General features: G+C 50.1%; 2 protein-coding genes across 3 annotated transcripts in view; one reads left to right on the plus strand and one right to left on the minus strand.

Moving 5' to 3' along the window:
- Positions 1–14,076, minus strand: part of LOC307229314 (synaptogyrin-1-like) — a gene marked incomplete at both ends in the record, with an annotated part of 21,964 nt that extends 7,888 nt beyond the window's left edge. For both annotated transcript variants that reach the window (XM_079999285.1, XM_079999286.1), the window contains 2 exons: positions 493–730; positions 13,975–14,076. In XM_079999285.1, the coding sequence (XP_079855411.1) occupies positions 493–730; positions 13,975–14,076 (340 nt within the window). The remainder of the gene's footprint in view (positions 1–492; positions 731–13,974) is intronic.
- Positions 14,077–19,127: 5,051 nt separating this feature from the next.
- Positions 19,128–26,447, plus strand: ift27 (intraflagellar transport 27 homolog (Chlamydomonas)). Its single transcript, XM_079999195.1, has 7 exons — positions 19,128–19,296; positions 20,353–20,432; positions 24,319–24,378; positions 24,560–24,619; positions 24,750–24,867; positions 25,597–25,706; positions 25,928–26,447. Exons 1-7 carry the CDS (start codon positions 19,263–19,265, stop codon positions 26,033–26,035), a joined length of 570 nt encoding a protein of 189 aa, XP_079855321.1. The 5' UTR covers positions 19,128–19,262; the 3' UTR covers positions 26,036–26,447.
- The last annotated feature ends 634 nt before the right edge of the window (positions 26,448–27,081 follow it).

Here is a 27,081-nt window from a genome sequence, read left to right on the forward strand (position 1 = left end):
CATGAAAACGCAAAGATCTGCGCTGCCTCATCGCACGAAAACACAAGGAGAACCATTCGTGTTGAATATATATATATACTGTATAAATCTAACACTAAATATTACATGTACTAATACTACAATATATCATACTACAAACAACCATGGCTGCTTCTCTCCATCAGAAATAAAATGCTCAGCACACGTCTCCTACACCTTCCCCATATTCTCTATACTTCTACATTTGCCCTCACACCTGCTCCACCTGTTGCTGCATCCCATTTCCAGCTCACCATACAGAACCATTCTGTATCGATCTATATTGACATTTTGCACCTGGTGAGAATTGCTGGCCACCTCTCAGCGCGCAATAAAAAAAAAATCTAACACAACAAATTCATTCAGTCGTTGTAAATACATCAAAACAATGAAATAAATTTGTGTGCGACTCCGGTGACGCCCGCGTCGCTGCCGATGAAAGAGCCGAATCGATCGATCGGCTCGGACACCCACCCGACACGCCCACGTCGGCCAGCACCGCCTTCTTGCGGTCCTTGACGCTGCTGATCTGGGGGAAGTAGACGTCCAGCGCCAGGAAGGCCACGCAGCACAGGAAGGCCAGCGAGCCCATGAACACGCCGTAGTTGCAGGCGCTCTGGTTGCGGTTGAAGATGCAGTACTCCTCCACCTCGTTGGGCCGGTTGATGTAGCCCTCGTTGGCGATGCAGCCGAAGATCACGATGGAGAAGAGCTGCGGGGGGGGGGAGAGAGGGTGAGAGCGGTAGCGGATGGAAGGGGAGCTCCAGTAGAACGCTGTTCGGGGTTCTAGTGTTCGCGCCGGGCGGAGAGACGAATAAACACATATGAAAGCTCCACCTGAATCAAGTGGTTTATTTAAACTCCGCCCGGAAAAAAACAAAAAATCAAAAAGAAATGTGTGAAACGTCCAATCAATAAAGTAGGTTTTCTTCTCTGATAATGTCAGGGCTGCATCACGGTATAAAGTAATGCAGTTTGCTGAACTTCCCTGACGCCTCCACCCGCTTGGTCATAAAATCCACACGACTGATGATTTCTATATCCTTAATTATCCCCAAAATATTGACAAATAATACAATATGGAGGCGTCGGACATGTTGTTCAAACTGAGCCTGATGTACCAGGTGTGGTTTGGAGGAAACGCCCTCACACCCGGACCTGCACCTCGCAGTCCCCGCCTCCTCTACACCGTCACCTCCACCACGTCCCCTCTTCCCCGTCCCCCGTCACCTCTTCCCCGTCACCTCTTCCCCACCTCCTCTACACCGTCACCTCCACCCGTCCCCTCTTCCCCGCCTCCTCTACACCGTCACCTCCAGCCCGTCACCTCCAGCCGTCACCTCTACCCCGCCTCCTCTTCCCCGCCTCCTCTACACCGTCACCTCCAGCCCGTCACCTCTACCCGTCACCTCTACCCCGCCTCCTCTTCCCCCGTCACCTCTACCCCGCCTCCTCTTCCCCCGCCTCCTCTTCCCCGTCACCTCTACACCGTCACCTCCACCCATCCCCTCTTCCCCGCCTCCTCTACCCCGTCACCTCTACCCCGCCTCCTCTTCCCCACCACCTCTACACCGCCTCCTCTTCCCTGCCTCCTCTTCCCCGTCACCTCTTCCCCGTCACCTCTTCCCCGCCTCCTCTTCCCCGTCACCTCTACCCTGCCTCCTCTTCCCCACCTCCTCTTCCCCGTCACCTCTACCCTGCCTCCTTTTCCCCACCTCCTCTTCCCTGCCTCCTCTTCCCTGCCTCCTCTTCCCCGTCACCTCTTCCCCGTCACCTCTTCCCCACCTCCTCTTCCCTGCCTCCTCTTCCCCGTCACCTCTTCCCCGTCACCTCTTCCCCGTCACCTCTTCCCTGCCTCCTCTTCCCCGCCTCCTCTTCCCCGTCACCTCTTCCCCGTCACCTCTACCCTGCCTCCTCTTCCCCACCTCCTCTTCCCCGTCACCTCTACCCTGCCTCCTTTTCCCCACCTCCTCTTCCCCGTCATCTGTTGCCTGTGACCGCTTCCTCGCCTCCTCTACACGTCACCTCCACCCGTCCCCTCTTCCCCGCCTCATCTACACCGTCACCTCCACCCGTCCCCTCTTCCATGCCTCCTCTACACAGTCACCTCCACCCCGTCACCTTTACCCCGTCACCTCCACCCCGTCACCTTTACCCCGTCACCTCTTCCCCGCCTCCTTTTCCCGTCACCTCTTCCCCGTCACCTCTTCCCCGTCACATCTTCCCCGTCACCTCTATTCCGTCACCTCTACCGCACCTCCTCTTCCCTGCCTCCTCTACACCGTCACCTCTACCCTACTGACACACACACACAAACACACACACACACAGCTTTCTGTTTCGTGTTGTAGTGCATGTAGAAGACATGTTATAATGCCGAGTCGGACTTCTGCGCTTATTTTGGTGAGTAACTTAAAAGTAGTGTAATAAGTGACTTATTACCTCCCACAGAACGTAATATTGTAAAGTAACTCATTACTTTCAAATGAAAGTAAACAGTAATATTTAAAAAACTACATTATAAAAGAAACTTGCCCAAAACCGGAGCTAAATATAGCATCAAATATGAGATGCTTTAACCAAAATAATCGTAGGTATTATCACTTTAAAAGGAATTGGGATAATTTTTAAAAAATTAGCCTCCATCCAGCCTCCCCCCGGCCTCCCCCCGGCCTCCACCAGGCCTCCCCCCGGCCTCCGCCCAGCCTCCGCCCAGCCTCCATCAGTGTCACCGCCCGTGTGTGCATTGCGTCGGTTGATGAATGTCGTTTCTCCACCTTGGAAAAGGGTCCTGGTGCATTTTGGTTGGTGTGGGTCTCCCTGCAGAGCTCGGAGGAGACGTCCTGGTGTTGAACACCGCCAGGACGGAATGAAGCGGCTCCGCCTCCGCGTTCAGTCGTCAGTCAAGCGAGTCAAACCGATTGACAACATTAAAAAACACAACTGCAGACGCTGGAGACTGTGCGTGAGGGGATGACACACAAGACGAAAGCTGGGTTTCAAATCCTCCAAAACTGAGGGGAAACTGGAAAAGTTTAGCTATAAAGTCTTATATACCCCCGCCCGCTGTCTGTCTGTCTGTCTCTCTCTCTCTCCCCCCCTCTCTCCCTCTCCCTGTCCCTTCAGGACCAGAGGTCGCTCTTTAACCTCCCTCCTTGAAGTGGTCTCCCTGTAAGGAGGGGTTGGTGGAGGGATGGCAGGAGAAATGGGAGGGCGGAGGCAGAGGGAGGGCGGTGCGTCTGTGTGTGTGTTAAGTTAATTTCATTAGGGAGAGAGAGAGGAGGCAATGCAATGGGGGCAGAGGGGTTGCCGAGGCGGTGCTATTTTTATCCAGGCTTCATCATCCTCTCTCTCTCTCTCTCTCTCTCTCTCTCTCTCTCTCTCTCTCTCTCCCCCCCCCCCCCTTAGTTACAGCCACTGCTCAGCCTGAGGGGGGAACTCTTCAGAAAACCAGTGTTCATGTCTCTTGCTTTCTTGAACAAACACCCCCCCCCACACACACACACACACACACACACACACACACACACACAAGTGCTTGGTGATGGCTGTGTGCACCTGCGCTACAAAGAGAAGTAGACTACCACGCCGCTACAGGGGAAGAAGGATGGACTTGCACGGTGTGTGTGTGTGTGTGTGTGTGTGTGTGTGTTCTTGTCAGCCGAGTGGTGGAAGACGCAAACACACAAAATGACTCCAGTAAAAGTGAGTTAAATAAAGTACTTGTCATATCCAGTCCAATATAGAGCGGAGTTTAACGTAGAGATAGTGGCTTTGAAATGTGCTGCACGGACACGTGAAAATACACTTCAGTACAAATACAAATACACGAGCAGGGCGGTGTCAGTGATTCCCTCTCGTTTGACAACTACTCACTTCCTCCTTCCCATGAAAGTCAACACACACACTCTTTTCTCCTTTCACTCTCTCCTTTTTTTAAACCTTGCGCTTTTCCGTGTTCCTGTTTCGCCTCCCCTGCCCCCCCACGTGTGCTTCACCCAAAAAAACAGCTCCTGCCGCCTCCGCCCCCCCCCCCCCCGGTGAGCCTCCATCCCACAATAACACGGAGGTCTTCCACCTTCACCCAGGGACGCTCCCCACTCTCTGTGCCGACGGATTGATGAGCACCGTCCCAATGTTCCCGGTTTGGTGGTGGTTGTTGTTGTTGTTGTTGTTGTTGTTGTTGTTGTTGTTGTCCTGCTAGTTTCTCTGGTGAGTGATGGGTCTTAAATGAAGTAATGCCTGATGCGTGATGCCTTCAGCAGATGAGTCCTTCCTCTCACATTACTCTACCTGCCACGGGTGGATTGACCAATAAGTTAATTTTGGACCAGAGGGAACATGTGATGAGACTTAGCTATCAGAACCCCACCCGCCTCCTGGAAGGGAGTCTGTGTGTGTGTGGGTGTGTGTGTGTGTGTGTGCGTGCGCGTGATCCCCGGATCACACGGTCCCCTGATGAAAGCGGGCATTGTGGGGCTACCACGTGGGGTCCTGATCTTGTGACTATCAAAGGGTCACTTACGAATTCCAAGTTTGGAACACCAATGGCCATAAGACAGTGTGTGCGTGTGTGTGTGTGTGTGTGTGTGTGTGTGTGTGTAAAAGTGTGCCTCAGACCTGTTTGAGGTGCGCGTTGAAATTCTTTCATAATGTAACATCATGTATTCATCCTGCTATATAACTGTTTTCATGCATTTCTCAGTCGCAGATACTTAGTATTTTGGGCTATCAAAATACATGTCACGTTGCATATCACTGACATATCACCAACATGTTTTGTACATATTCTGTTCCCCAAACAAAATCAAAACGTAGGGTCGTCAGGTGAAGCAGGTCTCCGGGATCCGGCCGCTCGGGTCCAGCGCGTTGTGAATGATTTAAAGCCGCTGTTGTCCCGAGTCAAAGGCTCTTTAGAGCGACATTGTCAGCGCCGGTCAACTGAGCCGAGCCTCAGTGCGGCACACACACACACACACACACACACACACACACACACACACACACACACACACACACACACACACACACACACACACACACACACACACACACACACACACACACACACACACACACACACACACACACGCGCAATGAAATCCAGACAGTGCTCTGTCACAAAGACCATAGAAAATAAACAAAAGACACCGGCAGACAGACAGCCTCCTCTGGCATCGCAAAATGCACATACAACCAAATACTATCATTGCTAGAAAAGCCCCTACCCTGCGCGCGCGCACACACACACACACACACACACACACACACACAGCCAGTGTGCTCTGGCATATATAACATCAGTGCAGTGCATAAAAGAACCTGAGCGTGCAGAAAAGGACGAGGGGCCAGCGTCAGAAAAACGCATTCTAGGATTTTGACTTTTTGTCCGGTAATGGAGTCACGCTTGTCGCTTCGTTGCGACGTTTAGGATCCGATCACCGCTCGGGTCCAGATGTGGACCACGTCAGCCCTCTGACCCCACTGACCCCGCCCCAGACGCGTCCCACAGGAAAGTCGGCGGTCGTCGGCAACAACTGGCCAACGAAAAATAAATCGCGGGGGGTGACGAAGGTCCCGTTCACAACATGAAGCCACCAGCGCGTCCACACACCTCGTCACGGGAAGCCGGTACACACCCGGCACTTAATACCACTTTAAGATATAACGATAACAAAACGGATTCCATGGCAACCAGCGCCATTTCACCGCCACCAAATCATTTTAACATCACACGCGGGACACGAGATCCGATTCCCGATCCGGCCACAGAGCTCGCGTGCCAGGTCAGGAAGCCGGGATGCGAGGTCTGTGGTCTGATCCGGAGCATCCGATCGCGACGAAGTGTAACCGCAGCCTAATGTCACCGTCGTCCCTCTAACTACAGTGTAGAAACTCAATTAAATCTGGCAGTTCAAGTCTTCTCAGGATGGGGGCCCAGAAACAATATGTCATCAAATGTGGTCTATGGCCAAATGCAGATTGACCTCAAGGGTCCTTTAAGGAAAAAAAGGTGCAGAATAACTGTCCTCGAGTGTCAGGAACACGAGCCACGCCCCGCCTGGTGTGTGTGTGTGTGTGCGCGTGTGGGTGCATGCGTGTGTATGCGTGCGTGCGCGTGTGTGTGTGTGTGTGTGTGTGTGTGTGTGTGTGTGTGTGTGTGTGTGTGTGTGTGTGTGTGTGTGTGTGTGTGTGCGCGCGCGCGTGTGGGTGCATGCGTGTCTGCATGTGTGCGTGTGTATGCGTGCGTGCGCCTGTGTGTGTGTGTGTGTGTGTGTGTGTGTGTGTGTGTGTGTGCGCGCGCGCGTGTGGGTGCATGCGTGTCTGCATGTGTGCGTGTGTATGCGTGCGTGCGCGTGTGTGTGTGTGTGTGCACGTGTGTGCACATGTGTGCGTGCGCTTATTGCCTGCAGCACTATGCTGGTCTGGTCCGGGAATATTTGATTGCGGTTGTCGCCATGGCAGCAGCAGCAGCACATAGAAGGGTTAACGCTAGTATGTGCCTGTTGTTCTGTGTCCTTGTGTGTGTGTGTGTGTGCGGGTGTGCGTGTCTGTGTCTGTGTGTGTGTGTGTGTGTGTGGAAACCAATGCGGATTTATATTAATTTCAAAGGCAGCGAGGGAAAGAAAGGGGAGACAAGACGCTTCATCTAGACACCAAACACTGAGGAGACGTCCCTGCAGCCGATCAGAGGGAGCGCTGGGGTATCTGGGTCAATCCAGTTACCCAGTCCCCACCCTCCCCACCCGGGGCTACCTCAATGTTTTGGGCATTCCCGGCTTCATGCAAAACACGAGTTGAGACGGCAGCCCGGGCCGTTAGGGACCAGGTCATGTGAGTCGACGGGAGCGCGGGAGCGAGCGCAGAGAAAGAGAAACAGGCCGAGAGACGAGACACGGAGAGAATGCTAATTTTTTTGTGTGATCGTCGCGGGCAAAAAGGCCTGTTTTGCGGCGACGCGTCACAAAAAGCTTGCGATGTGACTTACGAAAGTTTGTGTGTTGTTGCAGTAAAATTGTGGGAGTCGGCGAAAAGTGCAACAATAACTGAAATAAATAACTAAAATGCCGCGATAATAAGGCGTTCTGCGTATCATAGAAACAACTGAAAATATCTTTGAACTCCCTTTTTTCTCTTTTCTCAATCTAAAAAAAACATGGTCTCAAAGTTCCAAAAAAAAAAAGGGAAGAGACTGAGCGTTTGCTTGGGATCCAGGATAATAAATAAAAACAGTGAGCACCAAATAAAATCAGTCCGTCTGTCGCGCCACATCAATCTCCCTGCCCCTCACCTTCACACCACAACAGCATTGCATGGTTGTGTCCAGAGTTCCCAATAGTGTTCAAATACCTTCATCGGGATGTGATCGATAAAATATATACCGGATATCGCCCAAAAAAAAGCACATTTAAATAAAATCATTATTTTATAAAAAATAAAATTATTTCTATGATTAAATATGGTTACAAATTTGAATTTCACATTCATCAGCTAAAATGAACCCAACTGTCAACATATTCTTCCTGCCCTGTTGACGGGCAGGGAAGACTCGATGGGCGGGACAATTAGGAAAAACGTGTCTGTTTCAGTTTTCCCTGGAGGGCACCGTCCCAGCGCCCGTCTCTCTCTCGCTCTCCGCCGCCGGTCACCTGCTCCGCTAACGTGCCGCCCGGACGTGAAAAGCGTGGCAGCTCCCGACACCGGCCCCAAAACATCATTTGTTTGTTTTGTGCGCCGCCGTCCGGAGCTGTAATCACCCGTTATTTGTCGAGCAAAAACGTACATGCTCTCCGGAACTTTTTAGACGCGCGGTTGTGATAATGTAAACTGTCCCGTCTGGTTTGCCGTCAACTGTCTTTGCGTTTGTGGAACAGCAAATAAAACTCGCGACATAACATCGACCGTTCCTTCAGATGCCGCCATGGATGTTTGGTTACGAGAGAATGCGCACACACACACACACACACACACACACACACACACACACACACACACACACACACACACACACACACACACACACACACACACACACACACACACACACACAAACAATAGCTTTCAAGCCTCATCTGAATTTTAGCACATAGGCAACAACAATGCAACCTGTGCAAGTTTGTGTGTGTGTGTGTGTGTGTGTGTGTGTTTGTGCGTGCGTGCACAGCGACAGCAGGATGCAGAATGCTGTGCAATGTGCCAGGTGTACCTTGGAGCACGTGCACTGCGGGTGGAAAACCTCTGGCTTCACCTCCGTAACGTTTCAAACTTTTAATTTGCAGCGCAGCAGCCCACGGGGCCATTTGTGATCCAACTCAGCACCGACCCCGTGGGAATAACGCAGGGCTACCGCCGCTTGTACGCGGTGGAGAGGTGCGACGCGGAGGTCCGTCTTAAATCACGGTGACCCTTTTATCCGTGAAAACCCAGAACGTGTGACGCATCTGCTGGGCTGAATTTCCCATCGCAAAATGCACATGCAAACAAATACTGTCAGTGTCAGACACACGCACGCACACACACACAATCAGCACAGTGAATAAAAGAACCTGAGCCTACGGAAAAGGAGGAGGGGCCTGCATCAGAGAAAAATAAATGCATTATAGGATTTGGGCTTGTTGTCCAATAATTGTCCAATAATTGTCCAATAATTGTAAAGGTATTCTCAAAAGGTGCAACGCATTTACTGGGCGGAATTTCCATGAATCCTTAGGAGCCTTAAAATACACAGTAGAAGCCTGAACCCCTGATTATGGATCACACTGTTGCCTTTTTAATCAAAGCATATTGATTTGAATCGTGTGTGTGCGCGCGCAGGGCGATGTGACACCACGTCGTCGTGCTAGGAGAGCGGTCATGTCTGTGATGTCGTTCAGATGTCGCCGTTGAGGAGCATAACGTGATAGAAAAGTGCAACGACTGACGCTTTGTTTCATAGGCCGTCGTTCTTCCACCTGAACACCTTCACACAGCTGCTGTGGCCGCTCCCCACATGCCTCTCGTGCGGCGTAGTCACAAGACGACTCTCCTCTCGTTCTTTTTCTTTTTTTTTTTTTCCCCGAGCTTCCCCAACGCTCCCGGTTAAATTCCCAGCGTCTGCGGCGTCGCACAGGCGGCACAAAGCCACGCCAGCGACGGCTCCCGCCCGCCCTCACCCGCCAGAGGGACAGACCGCGTCTCTGTCTCCGAATGCCTCGAGGTTCTCTGCTCGTTTCGAAAAAGAAAAAAAAAGATTTTTGGTTCCCGTCAACCAGGCGGGGTCTCAGTTTGTTTGTTTCGCGGGAGTGCGGCGTTCCCAACATCAACGACCGGCTGCGTGAATAAAAAAATAATAATAATAATAAAACAATTTAAGCAAATCGTCAGATTGTCATTATTGAGGTATCTCTCGCACATGATGGCGGTATTTCATTTTGTCGGCCTTGAATTCCAAAATGAGCCAGTGATGAGCACGTCATGGCTTCCATGTCATTACAGCCGGTAGACGTGTGGTCTGGATTATTTACGGCCAATCAGCTTATGAGGGGCTTTAGTCTGCTTTCAACCACAACAACCTCCGTCCCGGTCGCCCCCGTTCCCTGCGTTCCTTATTCACCATCCTTTTCTTCGCTGACGCACACGCAGACCCAGCGCCGAGACGCACCAGAACATCAAAATGCTGTTGCCGCGCAGAAAACTCACTGGTTCCAACACTGGCGCCCAAGGCGGTGCAGCAAGCGAACATACAAGCGGCTCAATTAGCGCTGATTAAATTCAAAACTGCGAATGTGATCTGACTTTGTTTATTTGTGTCCAGGATATTTGTGGGCGTTTCAGTCGATCCGTCCTCTATTCCACCTCGAGATCCTCATCTGCAAGGACCTCGAGTTAACATGAACGTTATTATCATCAAATGCAAATATCTGCCTCTGGGACAGAACTAAAAAAATTAATCTAAATAAAATACAATACGGAAATATAAAATATGAAAATGTAAATAGGAAACAGATTAAAAACATAATGAGAACATAAGGGGTATCATAATTAAAACAGCTCTTCTAATAAGAAGCAATGTGTCGTTCCTTTTAACAGTTATTTAAAGAAATGCACAATATGCTGTTGACCAATTAGGCAGAGGTAAGACGTCACAAGGGAAGCTGTGGTCTTGATCTGTCTGTTGTTGCGCGCGCGCACGCACGCACACACACACACACACACGCACGCACACACACACACACACCTTTCCATGTAGCACTCATTATCACCTCCACCTTCACACTCTCAGCCCTAATGATTCAGTAGAGGTAGGAGAGAGAGAGAGAGCAGTTAGAGATGAGTGTTGGTTATGAACGGTCTCTCTCTCTCTCTCTCTCTCTCTCTCTCTCTCTCTCTCTCTCTCTCTCTCTCTCTCTCTCTCTCTCTCTCTCTCTCTCTCTCTCTCTCTCTCTCTCTCTCTCTCTCTCTCTCTCTCTCTCTCTCTCTCTCTCTCTCTCTCTCTCTCTCTCTCTCTCTCTCTCTCTCCCTCTCTCTCCCTCTCTCCCTCCTTCCTCTGTGACCCTTCAACTCTTCCAACTGATAGCTGCTGCCTCCTACCCCTCCCGCGCGCGCGCGCGCACACACACACACACACACACACACACACACACACCCCGCATCACATCGGAAATCAGGCTCGCTTGGTTGCCATGGATACGGTGTCCAAGCCGAAGTCATCTCGAAGGCAGGGAGGGCGTCAGACCGGGTCGACCTGGTGAATCTCCAGCTGAATTTAAAATAATAAAAACGGACGTCGCCGTAAGGTCCCTGGGTGTACGTGGAGCCCAGACATCCCCATCTGGCCCCCCCCGCCTCAGAGGCTTCACAGGCGCCGGACGCTCTAACCCACTCAACGGGCCTCACCGCTGGCACGGATGAACGGCCACAATGTCGAGGAGAAAATGTATTTATCCGTTCATAAAGACCCACTGAATTTCAACGATGACGCGCCGCTACAAATATGAACGGTGGAATTTTCCGGAGCCCCGATGTCAAACGCTTCGGCCCCGGTTCTCTCTGCCACTCGGGCGGACAGAAAAGACTCGACGGCTCCCGCGCCAAAAAGCCCGATCCTGCGGCACGCAAAGGCCTGAATTGGGACCCAGGGGCCCGACGTTTGTGCCGCTGGGCGCGAGCTGTTTAAAGGTGCGCTTGAAGATTTGACAAAACGGCGAGCGCTCCCGGGAGCTGCGATCGAGGGAAAGCCCGTGAGATAGGGCGGTCATGACAAAGACGTTGAGGTCATCCGGCTCTCTAAGGACGAGTCGGACCGGTGGGCGCGGCTGCTCAACAGTGACTCCAGACACGATGGCTATGAACGGTATATGATGTCACAAAGCAAAGTCGAATACAACGTTCCGACGCTCTGTGTCACGTGTTCCGGGGCGGAAATGTCCCGCCCCGCCGCGGAAGCGCCAAAAAAAAACAAACAACGGAAAACAATATTTTCGGACTTCTGCGTGAGCGTTCCCGCCGCGCACGCGAGCAGGAGGGAGGGAGGGCGGCGCTCGGGCGGAGCGAACCCACGGGCTCGGGGGCAAAAAGGGAGGAGGGAAGGCTGGAGCGGCGTGCGCGCCAGGAAGCGGGGCTCATCAGCTCGTACCCAGACACAACACGCCCGTAATTAATGTTATGAGCTGCGCCCTTGATTACCTCGCCACGACACCTCCGTATGAAGGGTCCAAGGGGAAATGTGTAGCCAGCGCCGGGGTTCCTCAAATAATTGCGCATCAAAATCATTAATTATCTTGGAAAATCATAAAGGGGGAAAGACTGCCCCCGGCCACCGCCCCTGCACGGCGGTCGGGGCAGGTGGCGGCAGCCTGGAATGCATCGGGACGAGCCAAGCAGACGGAGCTAAAGCCGGTCTCTGTGGCGCAACCCCCCCGAATGATGACATCACGAGAGCCTTCCCCGGAGCAAATCACGGCAACAACATTCCCTTTGAGCCGTAAATCTTGTGGATCAGCTGATCCACACGGGCCCCATGTGACCACGGAGCCGCCCGGTCCGTGACGTGAACATGCATCTTGTGCACTCGATGCTCTCGATACTTGTTTAAATTCGAGGGTGCAGCGGTGCAGGGCACGTTATGGAACGTGAGCCGCGGCGTCACGGTCTGTATATGGACGTGACGAATAAACCTCTCGAACCTCGACCTTGGACCTGGGGGTCCACCGGACGCCTCGGCGCGGCGTACGGGCGCGGGGCGGCGTGTGGTGAGCGCTGCCTCGGGTCCGCCGTTGCAGCACCGCCGGCCACGTTGGCCTTTCTCCGTTTTGCCGCGGGAGGTTGACTATTCTTTCAACTGCGCGGGGGGGGGGGGGGGGGGGGCTGCGCGGCCTTTTCCACTGAAACGCGAAACGATCGGGCTCTTCTGAACGACTCCTTTGCAGGAGCGGGTGGGAACCGAGTCTCGCCGGGGGATGAGCCCTTCTGTTTTTTTGGGGGGGTTTTTTGGCACGTTTTTATGTTGTGTTGTTTGTTTACGTTTACATAAGAGATGTCCTCGGCTCCTCCCGCGCAGGGAGGTGCCCTGTCTGAAGAGGAGCGCACCCGCTGTCAGGTTCACAAAGCGAAGGCACCACGCACCGGTCTGACTGTGTGAAAATACTGTATATACCTGTTCTACACTAAAATAACTAACTGTAGTACTGTTTTTATTTTATTTATTTTTTGGTTGCGAATCGTTTTTAAAGTATTAAACTTATATATAAATAAATACCAGAAATTAATATTTGAATTATCCACTATCCTGGACCCCCCCCCGCAATCAGATGAACTTAAACAAATGATAACAACCCACCAATGAACCCCCATCACCTCCCTCCACCCACAGTCATAAACACAGAGCGTTACACTAGTTATTTGTGGCAGACTACTATAAAAACATTTTTTACACCTTTTAACTTGAATGTTTTATTTTTTTTCCTTAAATACAAAGCCAAACCGTATTGTTATAATATACCGAAGCAAGAGCCCACTGTGTTTAAATGTACATGGGCAGTGTCTGTTCTTGCAGCTTATGATATGATATGATATGATATATGATATGATAGGATAGGATAGGATAGGATATATATGACCAAAACTGTGACTTTAAAGCGCCAATCCATCAGATTTTCTGTGTTGCGTGGATCATAGTACAAGTCCCAGAATTCCATTTGGAACTGCAACGTGCTTTTCTTCTCGGCGTCTGGGTTCCCCCTCGAGAGGCCGTCACTCCCTTCCTTCCAAAGGTTGCCTTCTTGTGACCCACCGATTTGTTCAGTTTTACGCTCCCTCACTTGGGGTGGCGGAGGATATTTGTGGTCCTTCTCTGTCGGTATCTACAGTTTACTGACCACAACCAGTTACGATGCTTAGTCAAACGTCTCGCCTGGCGGACCCCGCCACCAGCAATGGACACGGCGTACAGGGGGGCACATCAACACACACATACATACATTGAGTTAAGTAGGAAAGTATAATATCTGGGATTTTCTTTGACAAAATAATCTCACGAATTACCACTTTAACGGTGATTGGAGATTTGATTTTGTTGTGCTTCACGACCATCCCTTTAATTGTGGACCCGCGTACAGAGCGTTGGACTTTGCATGGATTGTCCGACGAAAGGAGCTGATCTTCAAGGATTCGGACCCCGTGCTGCGCCCCAGGTCTGCGGGTATAAATAAATATGACAGGTGGAATAGAAGTTGAAGGGAGGGTTTCTAGGTGTACGCTTCACTGCATGTAGGCCGAGTGTATCGGGCCAACGACACGGACATGCTTTCAAATAATAAGCTATGTATAATAATCCGGTCTGCATGTGGCAATGTGAGAAGACCGGCCGCGCTGCGGGGAGGCCAGGGAGGGATGGCGGAGCGCACAATATCCCCGCGGGGAGCCGCGTCCACCGCGCGGGGCTGGCGGGTCGCGAAACGCGGCGGGCGGCACACTCACCCACGACACGATGCGGAGCACTGTGTGCGGCTGCTGGAAGAACGTGACGGGGTCGAACGCCCCGCCGGCCTTCCCGGCCCCGTATGCCTGCATCCCCTCCATAGCGGCGGCTCTCGGCGCTTCCCTCTCTCGCGGTGCCTGGCTCCGGCGCTCCGGCGCGGCTGCAGGGGCGGAGGGTGCGGGGCGACGCGCTGCGGGGCTGGGCGCCTGGTGCCGGAGGAGCGGATCGAACCTTCGGGATCCAGGGAATTTAAGCGTTCAACTGTTTGTTTTGGGGTTTTAACCGAGGATCCGGCAAGCTGACTGGGACGCCGCCTGCGTTATGATGACTCTCTCTCTCCCTCTCTATGACTCTCTCTCTATGACTCTCTCTCTCTCCCTATGACACACACACTCTCCCTCTCTATGACTCTCTCTCTCTCTCTCTCTCTCTATGACTCTCTCTCTCTCTCTCCCTCTCTATGACTCTCTCTCTCTCTCTCTCTCTATGACTCTCTCTCTCTCTCTCCCTCTCTATGACTCTCTCTCTATTTTATTAAAATAATATAACCTTAAAATGTAAGTTAATAATACACACACACACACCCACACACCACAAAGAGACAGACAAATGGATTGATTGATTGATTGATTGATTGATTGATTGATTGATTGATTGATGGAAAAGTGAAGCTGACATGAATAAAAATACAATGAAAAGAAAAATAAATAAATATGAATCCAATAATAAATGGAGGCTGCTCTCTGAGCGCGCTCCCGCGGCCACGAGGCCTCGCGCGCTCCCTCGGATCAGAAGAGATTTGCCCGCGCGCGTCACGAGGGGGCTTCGTGCACGAGCCCACGGGACGCGCGAGGGGTCACGCCTCACGTGGTGTCCGTCAGGTTTTCACGGGGCCCCCGGGGGCCCCGCTGTGAGGAGAGGAGGACAACAACGAGCAAAGGGCAGGACATACACAAGTTGTGTTTAAATCATTATATGGTAATAATAATAATAATAATAATAATAATCAACATCATCATCATCATCATCGCCATCGTCATCATCATCATAATAATAGAACCGGTCATACAGGAAATGCAGCTCAATGTGATTCACATTAAAAAAAAGAGATGAAAGGAAAACAAATGTTGAAAGAAAAAAGAAAGTATTTAGTCTTATTTTTAGTAACTTTGCTGTTATTTCTACACTTTACTCTTATTCCTACTCTTTACTGTTATTGCTAGACTTTACTGTTATTTTTTAACTCTTTACTCTGATCTCTACACTTGACTCTTATTTCTACTCTTTACTGTTATTTCTACAATTTACTGCTATTTCTACACTTTTCTCTTATTTTGAACTCGTTACTCTTATTTCTACACTTCACTCTTATTTCTACACTTGACTCTTATTTCTACACTCTGGGCATGTTGGCGGAGGGATCGGAGACATAGGTGACAAGAAGGTGATGGGTAGGTATGGCGTCAAGGAGAGGAACGTGGAAGGACAGATGGTGGTGGATTTCTCCAAAAGGATGGAACTGACTGTTCTGAATATGTATTTCAAGAAGAGGGAGGAACACAGGGTGACATACAAGAGCGGAGGAAGGTGCACACAGGTGGACTACATCTTATGCAGGAGGTGCAATCTGAAAGAGGTTAGTGACTGCAAAGTGGTGGTAGGGGAGTGTGTTGCTAGGCGGCATCGGATGGTGGTCTGTAGGATGACTCTGGAGGCCAAGAAGAGGAAGAGAGTGGAAGAAGAGCCAACGATAAAATGGTGGAAGTTGAAAAAGGAGGCGTGTTGCATGCAATTTAGGGAAGAGGTGATAGGTGGGAATGAATGGTTACCAGATGACTGGGAAACAACTGCAGAAGTGGTGAGGGAGACGGCCAAGAAGGTACTCCGTGTATCATGCGGGAAGAGGAAGGAAGACAAGGCCTCTTGGTGGCGGAATGAGGAAGTACAGGAGAGCATAGAGCAGAAGAGGTTGGGATAGTCAGAAGCTGGGAAGGATGTACAGCAGGTTAGGGTGATGAAGGATAATGATGGGATTGTGCTGACTAGTGAGAAGAGTGTGTGGAGAAGGTGGAAGGAGTACTTTGAGGAGTTGATGAATGAAGAAAATGAGAGGGAAAGAAGAGTGGATGATGTGGGCATAGCGGATCAAGAAGTGCGGCAAATTAGCAAGGATGAGGTGAGAACAGCATTAAAGGAGATGGAGAGTGGAAAGGCAGTTGGCCCAGATGACATACCTGGGGAAGCATGGAAATGTTTAGGTGAGATGGCAGTGGCGTTCCTAGCGAGACTGTTTAACACCATCCTGGAAAGGGAGAGGATGACGGAGGAGTGGAGAAGAAGTGTACTGGTACCCATCTTCAAGAATAAGGGCGACGCACAGAGCTGTGGTAACTACAGGGGAATAAAGTTGATCAGCCACAGCATGAAGCTCTGGGAAAGGGTAGTGGAGGCTAGGGTAAGAGGAGCGGTGGGGATCAGTGAGCAGCAGTAGGGTTTCATGCCAGGAAAGAGTACTACAGATGCAATGTTTGCTTTAAGAATGCTGATGGAAAAGTACAGGGAAGGCCAGAGGGAGTTGCACTGCGTCTTTGTGGATTAAGAGAAAGCCTATGATCGGGTGCCGAGAGAGGAAGTGTGGTATTGCATGAGGAAGTCGGGGGTGGCAGAAAAGTACGTAGGAGTGGTACAGGATATGTATGAGGGCAGTCAGACAGTAGTAAGGTGTGTAGTAGGCGTGACGAAGGCATTCAAAGTGGAAATGGGATTGTATCAAGGATCAGCTCTGAGCCCTTTCTTGTTTGCAATGGTGATGGACAGGTTAACAGATGAGATCAGGCAGGAGTCTCCGTGGACTATGATGTTCGCGGATGACATTGTGATCTGTAGCGGGAGCAGGTTGAGGAGATCCTGGAGAAGTGGAGGCAGCATTAGAGAGAAGAGGAGTGAAAGTCAGCAGGAGTAAGACACAATACATGTGCCTGAATAGGAGGGAGGGCGGCGAAAAGCTGGGAATGCAAGGAGCGGAGGTGGAGAAGGCGGATGAGTTCAAGTACCTGCGGTCGACCATCCAAAGCAGCGGAGAGCGCGGGAGAGAGGTGAAGAAGAGAGTACAGGCAGGGTGGAGTGGGTGGAGAAGAGCGTCCGGAGTGATCTGTGACACAAGAGTTCCAGCAAGGGGGAAGGGGAAGGTGTACAGAACGGTAGTGAGACCAGCTATGTTGTACGGTTTACAGGCGGTGGCACTGACTAAAAGGCAGGTGGCTGAACTGGAGGTAGCAGAGTTGAGGATGTTGAGATTTTCATTGGGAGTGACAAGGATGGACAGGATTAAGAATGAGTACATTAGAGGGACAGCTCAGGTTGAACAGTTTGGTGGAAAAGTGAGAGAAGCGAGACTGAGATGGTTTGGACACGTGTGTAGCAGAGATGAGAGTTACATTGGGAGAAGGATGCTGAGGATGGAGCTGCCAGGCACGAGGAAAAGAGGAAGCCAAAGAGAAGCTTTATGGATGTGGTGAGGGAGGACATGCAAGTGGTTGGTGTAAGGGAGGAGGATGCGCAGAACAGAAGGTGTTGGAGGCAGATGATCCGCTGTGGCGACCCCTAACGGGAGCAGCCCACAGAAGAAGACTGTTATTTCTACACTTTACTGTTATTTCAAAAATGTACTGTTATTTCTAAACTTTACTCATATTTCTTCACTTTACTGTTATTTCTAAACGTTACTGTTATTTCTACACATAACCATTATTTCTACACTTTACTGTAATTTCTTCTCTTTTCCTGCTATTTTTTACTCTTAACTGTTATTTCTCCACTATACTCTTATTGCTTCACTTTACTGTTATTTCTACACTTTACTCTTGTTTCTACTCGTTACTCTTGTTTTTACTCGTTACTCTTGTTTCTACTCGTTCCTCTTGTTTCTACTCGTTCCTCTTATTCCTACTCATTACTCTTATTTCTACTCATTACTCTTATTCCTACTCATTACTCTTATTCCTACTCATTACTCTTATTTCTACTCATTACTCTTATTTCAACTCGTTACTCTTATTTCTACTCATTACTCTTATTTCAACTCGTTATTCTTATTTCTACTCGTTATTCTTTTTTCTACTCGTTACTCTTATTTCTACTCGTTACTCTTATTTCTACTGGTTACTCTTATTTCTACTCGTTACTCTTATTTCTACTCGTTACTCTTATTTCTACTGGTTACTCTTATTTCTACTCGTTACTCTTATTTCTACTCGTTACTCTTATTTCTACTGGTTACTCTTATTTCTACGCGTTACTCTTATTTCTACTCGTTACTCTTATTTCTACTGGTTACTCTTATTTCTACTCGTTACTCTTATTTCTACTCGTTACTCTTATTTCTACTGGTTACTCTTATTTCTACGCGTTACTCTTATTTCTACTCGTTACTCTTATTTCTACTGGTTACTCTTATTTCTACGCGTTACTGTTTAGTTTTCATAAAGTTTTATCTTTCTGGTGCGTTGCAAAGACATTTCACTGTATCCATGTATGAACGTATGTGCATGTATGTGACACTCAAACAAACCCCTTGAACCTTGAACCTTGAACCTCGGTGGCACGCTGGTGCAGTGCATTGCACTGCTGCCTCACAGCAAGAAGGTCCTGGGTTCGATTCCCGCCTGGGGCGCTGTTGGCACCGTGCTCCGGCGGGTTATCTCCCAAATAGGAGCCTTTCTGAGTGGAGTTTGCATGTTCTCCCCGTGCTCACATGGGGTTTCCTCCACCTCACGTCAGTAAGGACCCCCACCAAAAACATGCACTCATCATCTGACCAGCGATGGACATTTATCACCAGAGGAGCCATTTCACCGGCCACCATCAAGCGTGTGTGTGTGCAAGCATGTGTTGTGGAGTGTCATGTGACGATTAAAGACTGTTTCTTTCTTTCTTTTCTTGAATCCGTTTCTTATTGTTCGTCGTTTGGGATTTGGGGGAATTCAGAGTCAAACTCCGCCCTCTAGCGGACTTCCGGGGAAACCGCACCGCGTCGGCCTGGGCCTCGGTGCGTGACGTCTTACGTCATCACGCAGAGCCAACGAGTGCCGAGCTCGTCATGGCGTGCACCGTGATTGGTCCGGCGGAGCGACGTCCCGCCTGGTTGCTAAGGAGACGCGTCGCGTCGCGTCCACGTCGCCGCGTTCCAAACGACAAGAGCAACGACACGCGGAGCGTCGCAGATAAGACGACGCCCGATCGAGCCGATGTTAGGGATCGACGCCGTTTGGGGAAGTTCTCGTCCAACATGGTGAAGCTGAGGGCGAGGTGCCTGCTCGTCGGTGGGTCTGAAATCAATGTTCCTCCAACCGTGCATGCTAACGGGGCTAGCATGTAGCTAACCCTAACCAGGATACCTCAACTTAACCATCTATAACAATATACCTCAACTTAACCATCTATAACATTATACCTCAACTTAACCATCTATAACATTATACCTAAACTTAACCATCTATAACATTATACCTAAACTTAACCATCTATAACCTTTTGTCCAAACTTCAGAATCTCTTTTTATACCTAATATACATTTTCAGACAGAAAGTAATGTTTGGGTGGAATAAACCCTTCAAGCTGTAGTTCGCTAGGTGGCGCTGTGGTGAGCAGCTGGTAGAAGTGACCACGTCCTCGCACTGTGGACTGAAGCTCCTGCCTCCTCATGTGCAGGAACTTACTGTTTGGCAAAAGTGGTTTATTTCCACAATCTGACTGAAACGTTTCCCTGCGGTGGGAGAAGTACTTGGACTGTTTATTTGAAAGTACACTGACACTATACTCCAGTAAAAATGAAACTACCCGACTCTACTTATGTACATATGTACATATAACTATTTTACATGTATTATTGTGTATTTATTATATGTATTAAAAGTAAAATGTCTGGTCATATCCAATGCCTTGATAGAACAGAGCCTGTCATGCAGAACCTTTGTTTCTGCACATCTTGCACTGGATTGAGAAATACTGTAAACACAGTCACTTTGGAAGTAACAAAGTACTTGTACTTGGTCCCAGCACTATTTCCCACCACCACATCGCTGCTATCCGTCTTCAGGGTGTGAAGCTCTGCTTTTGCACTTTTAAAGCCCAGGGGAATGTATTTCATGAAATCGACCAATGTTATATAAGTAGCTGCAGCTGGTGACTTTGCTCATACAAGCGTCTAAAAACATATCTACTGTACGTTACCTAAAAAAGATTTCAACCTGGCTTCTAATGTCCGCCGGGCCGGCACACGCAGCTTCGAAGTCTTTCTGCGTCTCCCACTCGGCCCCTCCCCGTTGCCGCCGTGTTTCGCGTCCCTCGTGTGACTTCCGGCCTGTGTCTGCGTGCAGGAGACGCGGCGGTGGGAAAGAGCGCCCTGTCACAGATGTTCAGCAGCGACGGCGCACACTTCCAGAAGAACTACAGCATGGTGAGGGCGTCTGTGCGTGATGTTGCACGTACACGTTATATCTATACACGTGAACAGACCCTCATGTTTCCAGTTTTTTTTATTTTTTATTATTTATTCATTGAATTGTCAGGGACAATGCAAAAACCATTGCAACAGGTTACAAAAACGTGAAACGGATGTGTTGCATGTGGGATTACAAGCCGAGGCAAATTTGCGACACCTGTCCCTGGTTGGGCTCTTCTGCTTAAAGGATGGTGATTGCACATCATCATTACCAGAAATACCTAAGTTAAAACAAGCACATAATAAGCAGTGACATTCTTTACGTGATCGTACCCTGCTTATTTCCTACGACGCTTGTTCTCGTCTCCTCGGCTTTTTACGTCTTTGTTGTTGTGTGAAAGCCCCAGAAAAGGAAAACCTGCTTCTCCGTGCGCATTCCCACGGAGCCCAGCGGCCAACTGGCTCCCGGTTTCGACAGCAAATGAGATGTGTGTCCGCGTAGTTCACGGTACCTCCCCCCCCCCCCCCCCCCCCAAAAAAAAAATTTCCGGTGCAAAAAAAAAAGTTCGTGAAGAGATTGTGAGGGAAAAAAAAAAAAAAAAAAGACGCAGCGCCCACGTTGGAGCGTGCGGCGGTGCAGGGCTGTGGCGTGCGGCGACGCCCCCTGCGTTCCGACAAACACACAAACAGGACGTTGGTTTTACTGTTAAGTCGAGCGGCGTGCGTGCATGTGTGTGTGTGCATGCGCGCGTGCGTGAGTGTGTGTTTTGTAAGAGACTGCTGACTCAGCAGTATTTGGCTTTCTGAGGTCACAGGAACATCAATAATTAATACAGCAGGATTCTCGAAAAAAATCACTAGCACACACACACACACACACACACACACACACACACACACACACACACACACACAGACACTAACTCACACTGTTCAGCAGCAAAATAGGGTTTAGATATATTTCCAAGGCCTGCGTCCATTTCTTTGCGATGCCGTTTGTACAGACTTCATCTTGTTGACTTGTCACTTGTAAGGACTCAGCATCTTGCCGAGGGTCACCGGCCCCAAGATGTGAATCACCTCCGTCCCCTCCTGCTGCTGACGGAGCTCGCCCTCCCATCCTTGGCAGCAGAGAGCCACAGGAGGAACACCTGATGATTATCGCAGAGGCCGGTTAACGGGTGCTGGGCGATGAGCTCGTCATCATTCTGATTACGCGCCAATTTCAAGTCGATTATTCCACTGAATGTTACCGGACGGAAGCTCCTCTGTTCCGAGTCCCGACGCCGTGGAGTTCAGTTTTAAAACTTGACCCCCCCGCCCGTTTAATGAACAGGCGTTCAGGTTCTGAGCGCCAGGAATGCGCGGGAGCGGCGAGACCACGGACCGGAGCGTTCCCGGTCGGGTTTTGCGCACTAAACCCCCTCCACCCCCCGACCGCCCGCCCTTTGCATTTCTCAAACTTTTGACTTTGAAGGTCGGACGGATGCGGTCGTCTATTCAGCTCACGCTCCGCTTTGAAATGTCAGGCGGCCCGTTAGCAGGATTCCAGCTTATTTGTTGCTAATAGGCTCTCATTGACATTCCAGCGACAGGCTTCGCATGCATCTCACTGGCTCATTAGGATACACCTAACTGGAACCGCTGTGTGTGTGCGTGCGTGCGTGCGTGCGGGGTTGTGATCAAGCTGGATTTCCATGCCCGTGTGCAACTATGTGTGTGTATGTCTGTATGAAGGGCTGCTGTTTGAGTAATGTTAATGCCAGACTCAATTTTCTGTGTGTGTGTGTATATGTGTATGTGCGTGCGTGTGCGTGTGCGCGTGCGCGCGTGCACATACTCCCGTGCTGGTCGCACTGCTATGGTCAGCTCTCAGGAGAGGAGATCAGAGCTGGTTTGTTGCTGATACATAAAGACGCCCGGTGAAGGTCGACCGCAGATCACTGGCAGATGGGCGGTGCAGAGGCGCCGGCTTCTCCTGCCCGGTCCACCTGGATCGGCTTCAGGTTCCCGGAGCCTGTTTAAGATTTAAATTCAGGCCCCAGCGCAGCTATCTAAATCTATCACACTAGCCACCGTTATGTCCGGATACACACTGTGGGAGCCTCCACCCACGGGTAGGGGTTTAGTGAGGGGCACGGAGTCTTTCTGGCAGTGGGGCGCCGACATGGCCCTGTGATTTATAACATATATTTTATACAAAAAGGCTCGCTGGTGTAAACGGATTTATAAAGTAACAGGAATAAGAAGTGTCTCTGATCCGCCTTGGTCGCGGTCTGGTCCGCCGGCGTTTCCACGCCCCGCACCAGGCCATCCCCACTGCGAGACAAGGCAACACATGGGAAAACTCTCCCCGGCCGGGTCCGACCCATCAGCGCTGACGAGGCTGACCACGCCCCCTCACCTGCCACACAAACGAAATGAAAAAACACAACCTCCCTTCCTTCCGTGTACTATAAAGATAGAAGGGCCGGGGATTGGGGAGGATCTCTGTTCAATTCGATTCCCATGCAAAGGGTCACGATTTGAGCCAATATCGATTCAGTACAATGTTGAAGAAATGGCTCACCATATCATTCTATATTGATGTTTTGACATTTTATACATCGTGAGACGTGCTGCCAACCTTTCAGTGTACCATCTGACGTGTATTGCAAAATATTTCACTGAACAAATTCAGACCAGCACACAAAGTAAATATTGTTGTTTGTGTTGTTTATCGACTTGTTGACACAAAAAAATAGAACCACTCAGACCCCGAGCGTCAATAAATGGATTCGGCCTCGTTGATACGTTCCCTTGGAGCGTAATTGGCTTTTTCCCGCTGTTGTCCAAGTGTTTTGTCACTTCTCCTCAGGCAGCGTGGAAGTTACTTCCTGAAGTAGTATCGTATTGTCATCCTATGAAGACTTACCTGTAAATCACAATCCACAGTTTTAGAGACAAATCAGCTATAATGAGAAATGACCTGTCTGATTCATATTTCAAATTGCTGCATGGGGAACTTCAGCTGGATTTGATGTAGATGAGATGTAGGATTTTTGTGCTTTTATTTGGTGATGGTACATTTTTTTTCCATATCACCCAGCTCTAGTCACCAGTCAGAGTAGAAACTGGTGAGGGGTGTTTCCCAGTTCGCCTCACAGTAAAAGGAAATGATGCATCGACTGTGCTCGCCCGTCGCTATGTGGCCAGTGAAGCCGCTTAGAGCCGGCCGAGCTCCTAATTAGCACCGCCCGACTCCCGGCATGGGCCCAAATACCACCTCGCGCCGTAGCTCAGTAGCAAGAGTGGTTCCACAGGGAGGGATTTCTCCATTTCTGTGCTGTTCTCTCGTCCCCTCATCCTCCCATCATCTTGTCTTTTCTTGTCCGCATTTTTCTTTTCAATTGTGTTTGTTTTTCCCCTCTTCTCTTGTCCTTTATTGTCCTCAAACCGCTGAGCCACTGTGCCACTGTGGCTCCTCGGAGCTACGGTGCCACTGAGGCCACTAGCAGCCACGATGTCACTATATCTAGTAGCACTTTGGCCACTAGTAGCCGTAGTGCCACCATGGGTACTAGAGCCACAATGCTGCCACTATGACTACTAGTTGCCATGGTGCCACTATGACACCTAGTTGCCACGGTGCCACTATGGGCACTGGAGCCACAGTGCCACTATGGCTACTAATAGCTACGATGCCACCATAGCTACTAGTAGCCACAATTCCTGTGGTTACTACTAGCCACTGGTCCACTGGGCCACTTGTAGCCGCAGTGTGAAAGTAGCCTGTGATTCGTATGCAGGAGCCACTGAGTTTTAAACTACAAAAAGAAAAATATTGACACGTTATGATAACTTTATGCGGAGCTTTACATGTTGTGCATGCGTGACATCCACCTTTTGCATTTTCAATTAGACGACCGGAGTGGAACTGCTAACCAAGTCTGTCAACATCCCAGAGACCAACGACACCGTGGTACGTCTGCCTGATTTTCATTTGAATTTATTTCATTTGAAGATGGAACAAAAACTTTAAACTCAATTTGCACTAATGGCTCCAAAGCTGTGTCTGAGGTGCTATTTATAGCTTTATCCCTGACCCAGTGCATCTATTATTTGATTGCTATTGATTGATATCGTCTCCTGGTTCTCTCCAGGAGCTGTTCATCATCGACTCTGCAGGGAGGGAGACGTTCGTCGAGGCCTGTCAAGAGATGGTGCATCCCTCTACACACACCATCACACACCCTAACCCTGCAAAAGCAACAACCTTCAACAAACTGCCCTCGCGGAAAAACAATCCCATAATGTTCTCACTCACTCTCTCTCTGTCTCTCTCTCCTCTAGTGGGGACAGCCGTCTCTCTTCTTCCTGGTGTTTGATCTGACCAGCGAGCAGTCCTTCGCCAACTGCGCCCTGTGGGTGGAGAGGGTCCGTGCCCACTGCCGAGGCCTGCACGTCCCAGGTATTACAGCGCGTTCGCACCTCAGCCTCATTTTGCGATCATTGTTGATCCCCCCGAGTCATTGGCGTCAGAATCTTTTAAATTATTATTTAGAGTGTGGCTCCCGCTCAGTGGGGAGAATGCCACCACAAGATTTTGATGCCGCTCTGATCACTCGGGTTAACGGAGCGTCGGCTGGTTCAGTGCACTGGCTTTTAACTTTCTGAATGCAGAACTTTCCACCTCGGCGAGGAACTATTACACTTTGTGCCGGGGTTTCAACTTCTCCCTCCTCTTTTTATTTCTTTAACTCCTCTTCAGTCATTGAAAACAAACTTGTGAGAGCCGAGAGGGAGACGAGAATGTAATGGGTCGGTCAGCCTCGATTCCTGGGGGCACCAAGCACTTGCCTGCCTTGCCTGTCAGTACTTTAGACCTCTGGGTGGGCTTCTGTCATAGCTCGGCCGCCACACCGGGGCAAGTTCCTATAATAAACAACACCTCAAATTCTTATTTTTGAAGATCATAGGATTCGGGGGGTGGATGAAGAATACTCGGGACTCAAGCCCCAGAAGCCCGGGTCTATCGACCTCCCTGCTTTATACCCATGGCCCAGCATCTCACTGTCTACTTCTTGTAATTTATCTTCAAAATTGGCCCTTAAATTTTGTGCGCGTGTGTGTGCATGTGCGTGTGTGTGTGTGTGTGTGTGTGTGTGTGTGTGTGCGTGTGCGTGCGCGCGCGATTCAGGGGTCCTGGTAGGCAACAAGTCAGACCTGTCAGGGAGGAGAACGGTCCAGGGATCAGTGGCCCAAGAGTGGGCCCAGAGCCAGGGCTTGGATTACCACGAGACCTCTGCGGTGAGAAAAACAGGCCTTCCCCAGTTCTCTCCTTGCAGTGGGATTCAAGCTGATTCTTGAACCGCAAACCGCTCTGCCGGCTGCAGTTCCAAGAGCAGAAATATTTCTAAAGTCACATATGAACTTTAATGTGTGTAACGCTTCTCGTGTGTGTGTGTGTGTGTGTGCGTGTGTGCGTGCGTGCGTGCGTGCGTGCACGTGCGTGTGTGTGTACCTTGCAGAAGCAGACGGAGAACTGCGACGCTCCCTTCCTCCACGCCGCCCAAGCCTTCCACTCCCTTTACCGGGAACGACAGGAGGCGTTTCAGAGCCTCAAAGCTGTCACCTAGAACCGCTCCCATTGTAACGCGTTTTGTTTGTCCATTTGTTTTTCTAATGCACGATTTGTCGTTGTCCACGTCCCGGGACGATGGCTTATTAAACAAAAAGTGAGACGAAAAGAAAGACTCCGCAAACCAGTCGGCGCGTGCAACGCCAACGCCGGACGCAGGCACCGGCGGTGCTCTGAGCTGTCCTGTTTTGTTTTTCGTAAACGCAGTTATTTTCCTCCGAGCTGCAGAGCGACGCTCACACCTACTGACACGAGTATGATGCCGAACCAGAGCTTGGTTGTGTGGTAAGCTGTGGTCAACCTGGTGTAAGGTTTGCCGGAGTGCAGGGTTTCTACAGGGCCCTAAAATGTCTTCAATTCAGTTTTGTATAAATATTAGTCCTTAAAGTTCATTGTGGTTCCGCCTGCCACACGCCACCCAAGGGGCGTATTCAGCGACCTCCGGCACAGAGACACAGACGACGGGGTTGAGAATACACAGTTTATTGTAGAGAGTGGGCGCGGTGGAACAAGCCCGGAGCAGATGGACACGTGTCGCAACCAGGGCTCCTCCCTCCTCAGTGTGTGTGGGGATGGGGCTTTCACCTGTTGCTCGTTAGACCAACCAGCGAGCAAGGTGTGCAGCCACACTGATCCTGGGTCCCAAATACCTAGAGCCAGGACAGGTGTGGCTGCTCCAACCACACCATCCCCACACCGCAGTCATTAAATAGTCTTAAATTTGAATTAATTCCAACATAAACATTTAGTCCGATTTAATTATCCCCCCCCAACAACTTATACCTCAGTGGACGCAGGATGTCTTTACCAAAGATGCCACAGGACCCAGTATTACCTTGTGTATATTCACTATCATCGGGTAAGATCCTTTATTGAAATGTGGCAATATATCCAAATTTCCCAAGCTGAACTTCCCATGGACAAGAGCTCGAATTTCACCGGAAAGTGTCAGACGCTTCGCACCCGTAGTTGCGAGGCGTCTAAAAGGTTTGTGAACGTCTTCGTCGGAACTCCCCTTTCTCCTCCCTCCTTTCTCCCCTCTTT

This window comes from Zeus faber, assembly GCF_960531495.2.
Source record: "Zeus faber genome assembly, chromosome: 4".
Taxonomy (NCBI): domain Eukaryota; kingdom Metazoa; phylum Chordata; class Actinopteri; order Zeiformes; family Zeidae; genus Zeus; species Zeus faber.

Coding starts and splice junctions, on each gene's coding strand:
- ift27 (XM_079999195.1), top strand. CDS start 19,263: ATGGTGAAGCTGAGGGCGAGGTGCCTGCTCGTCG. Junction 19,297..20,352: donor GGCGAGGTGCCTGCTCGTCG/GTGGGTCTGAAA, acceptor GTCTGCGTGCAG/GAGACGCGGCGGTGGGAAAG. Junction 24,379..24,559: donor CAGAGACCAACGACACCGTG/GTACGTCTGCCT, acceptor GGTTCTCTCCAG/GAGCTGTTCATCATCGACTC.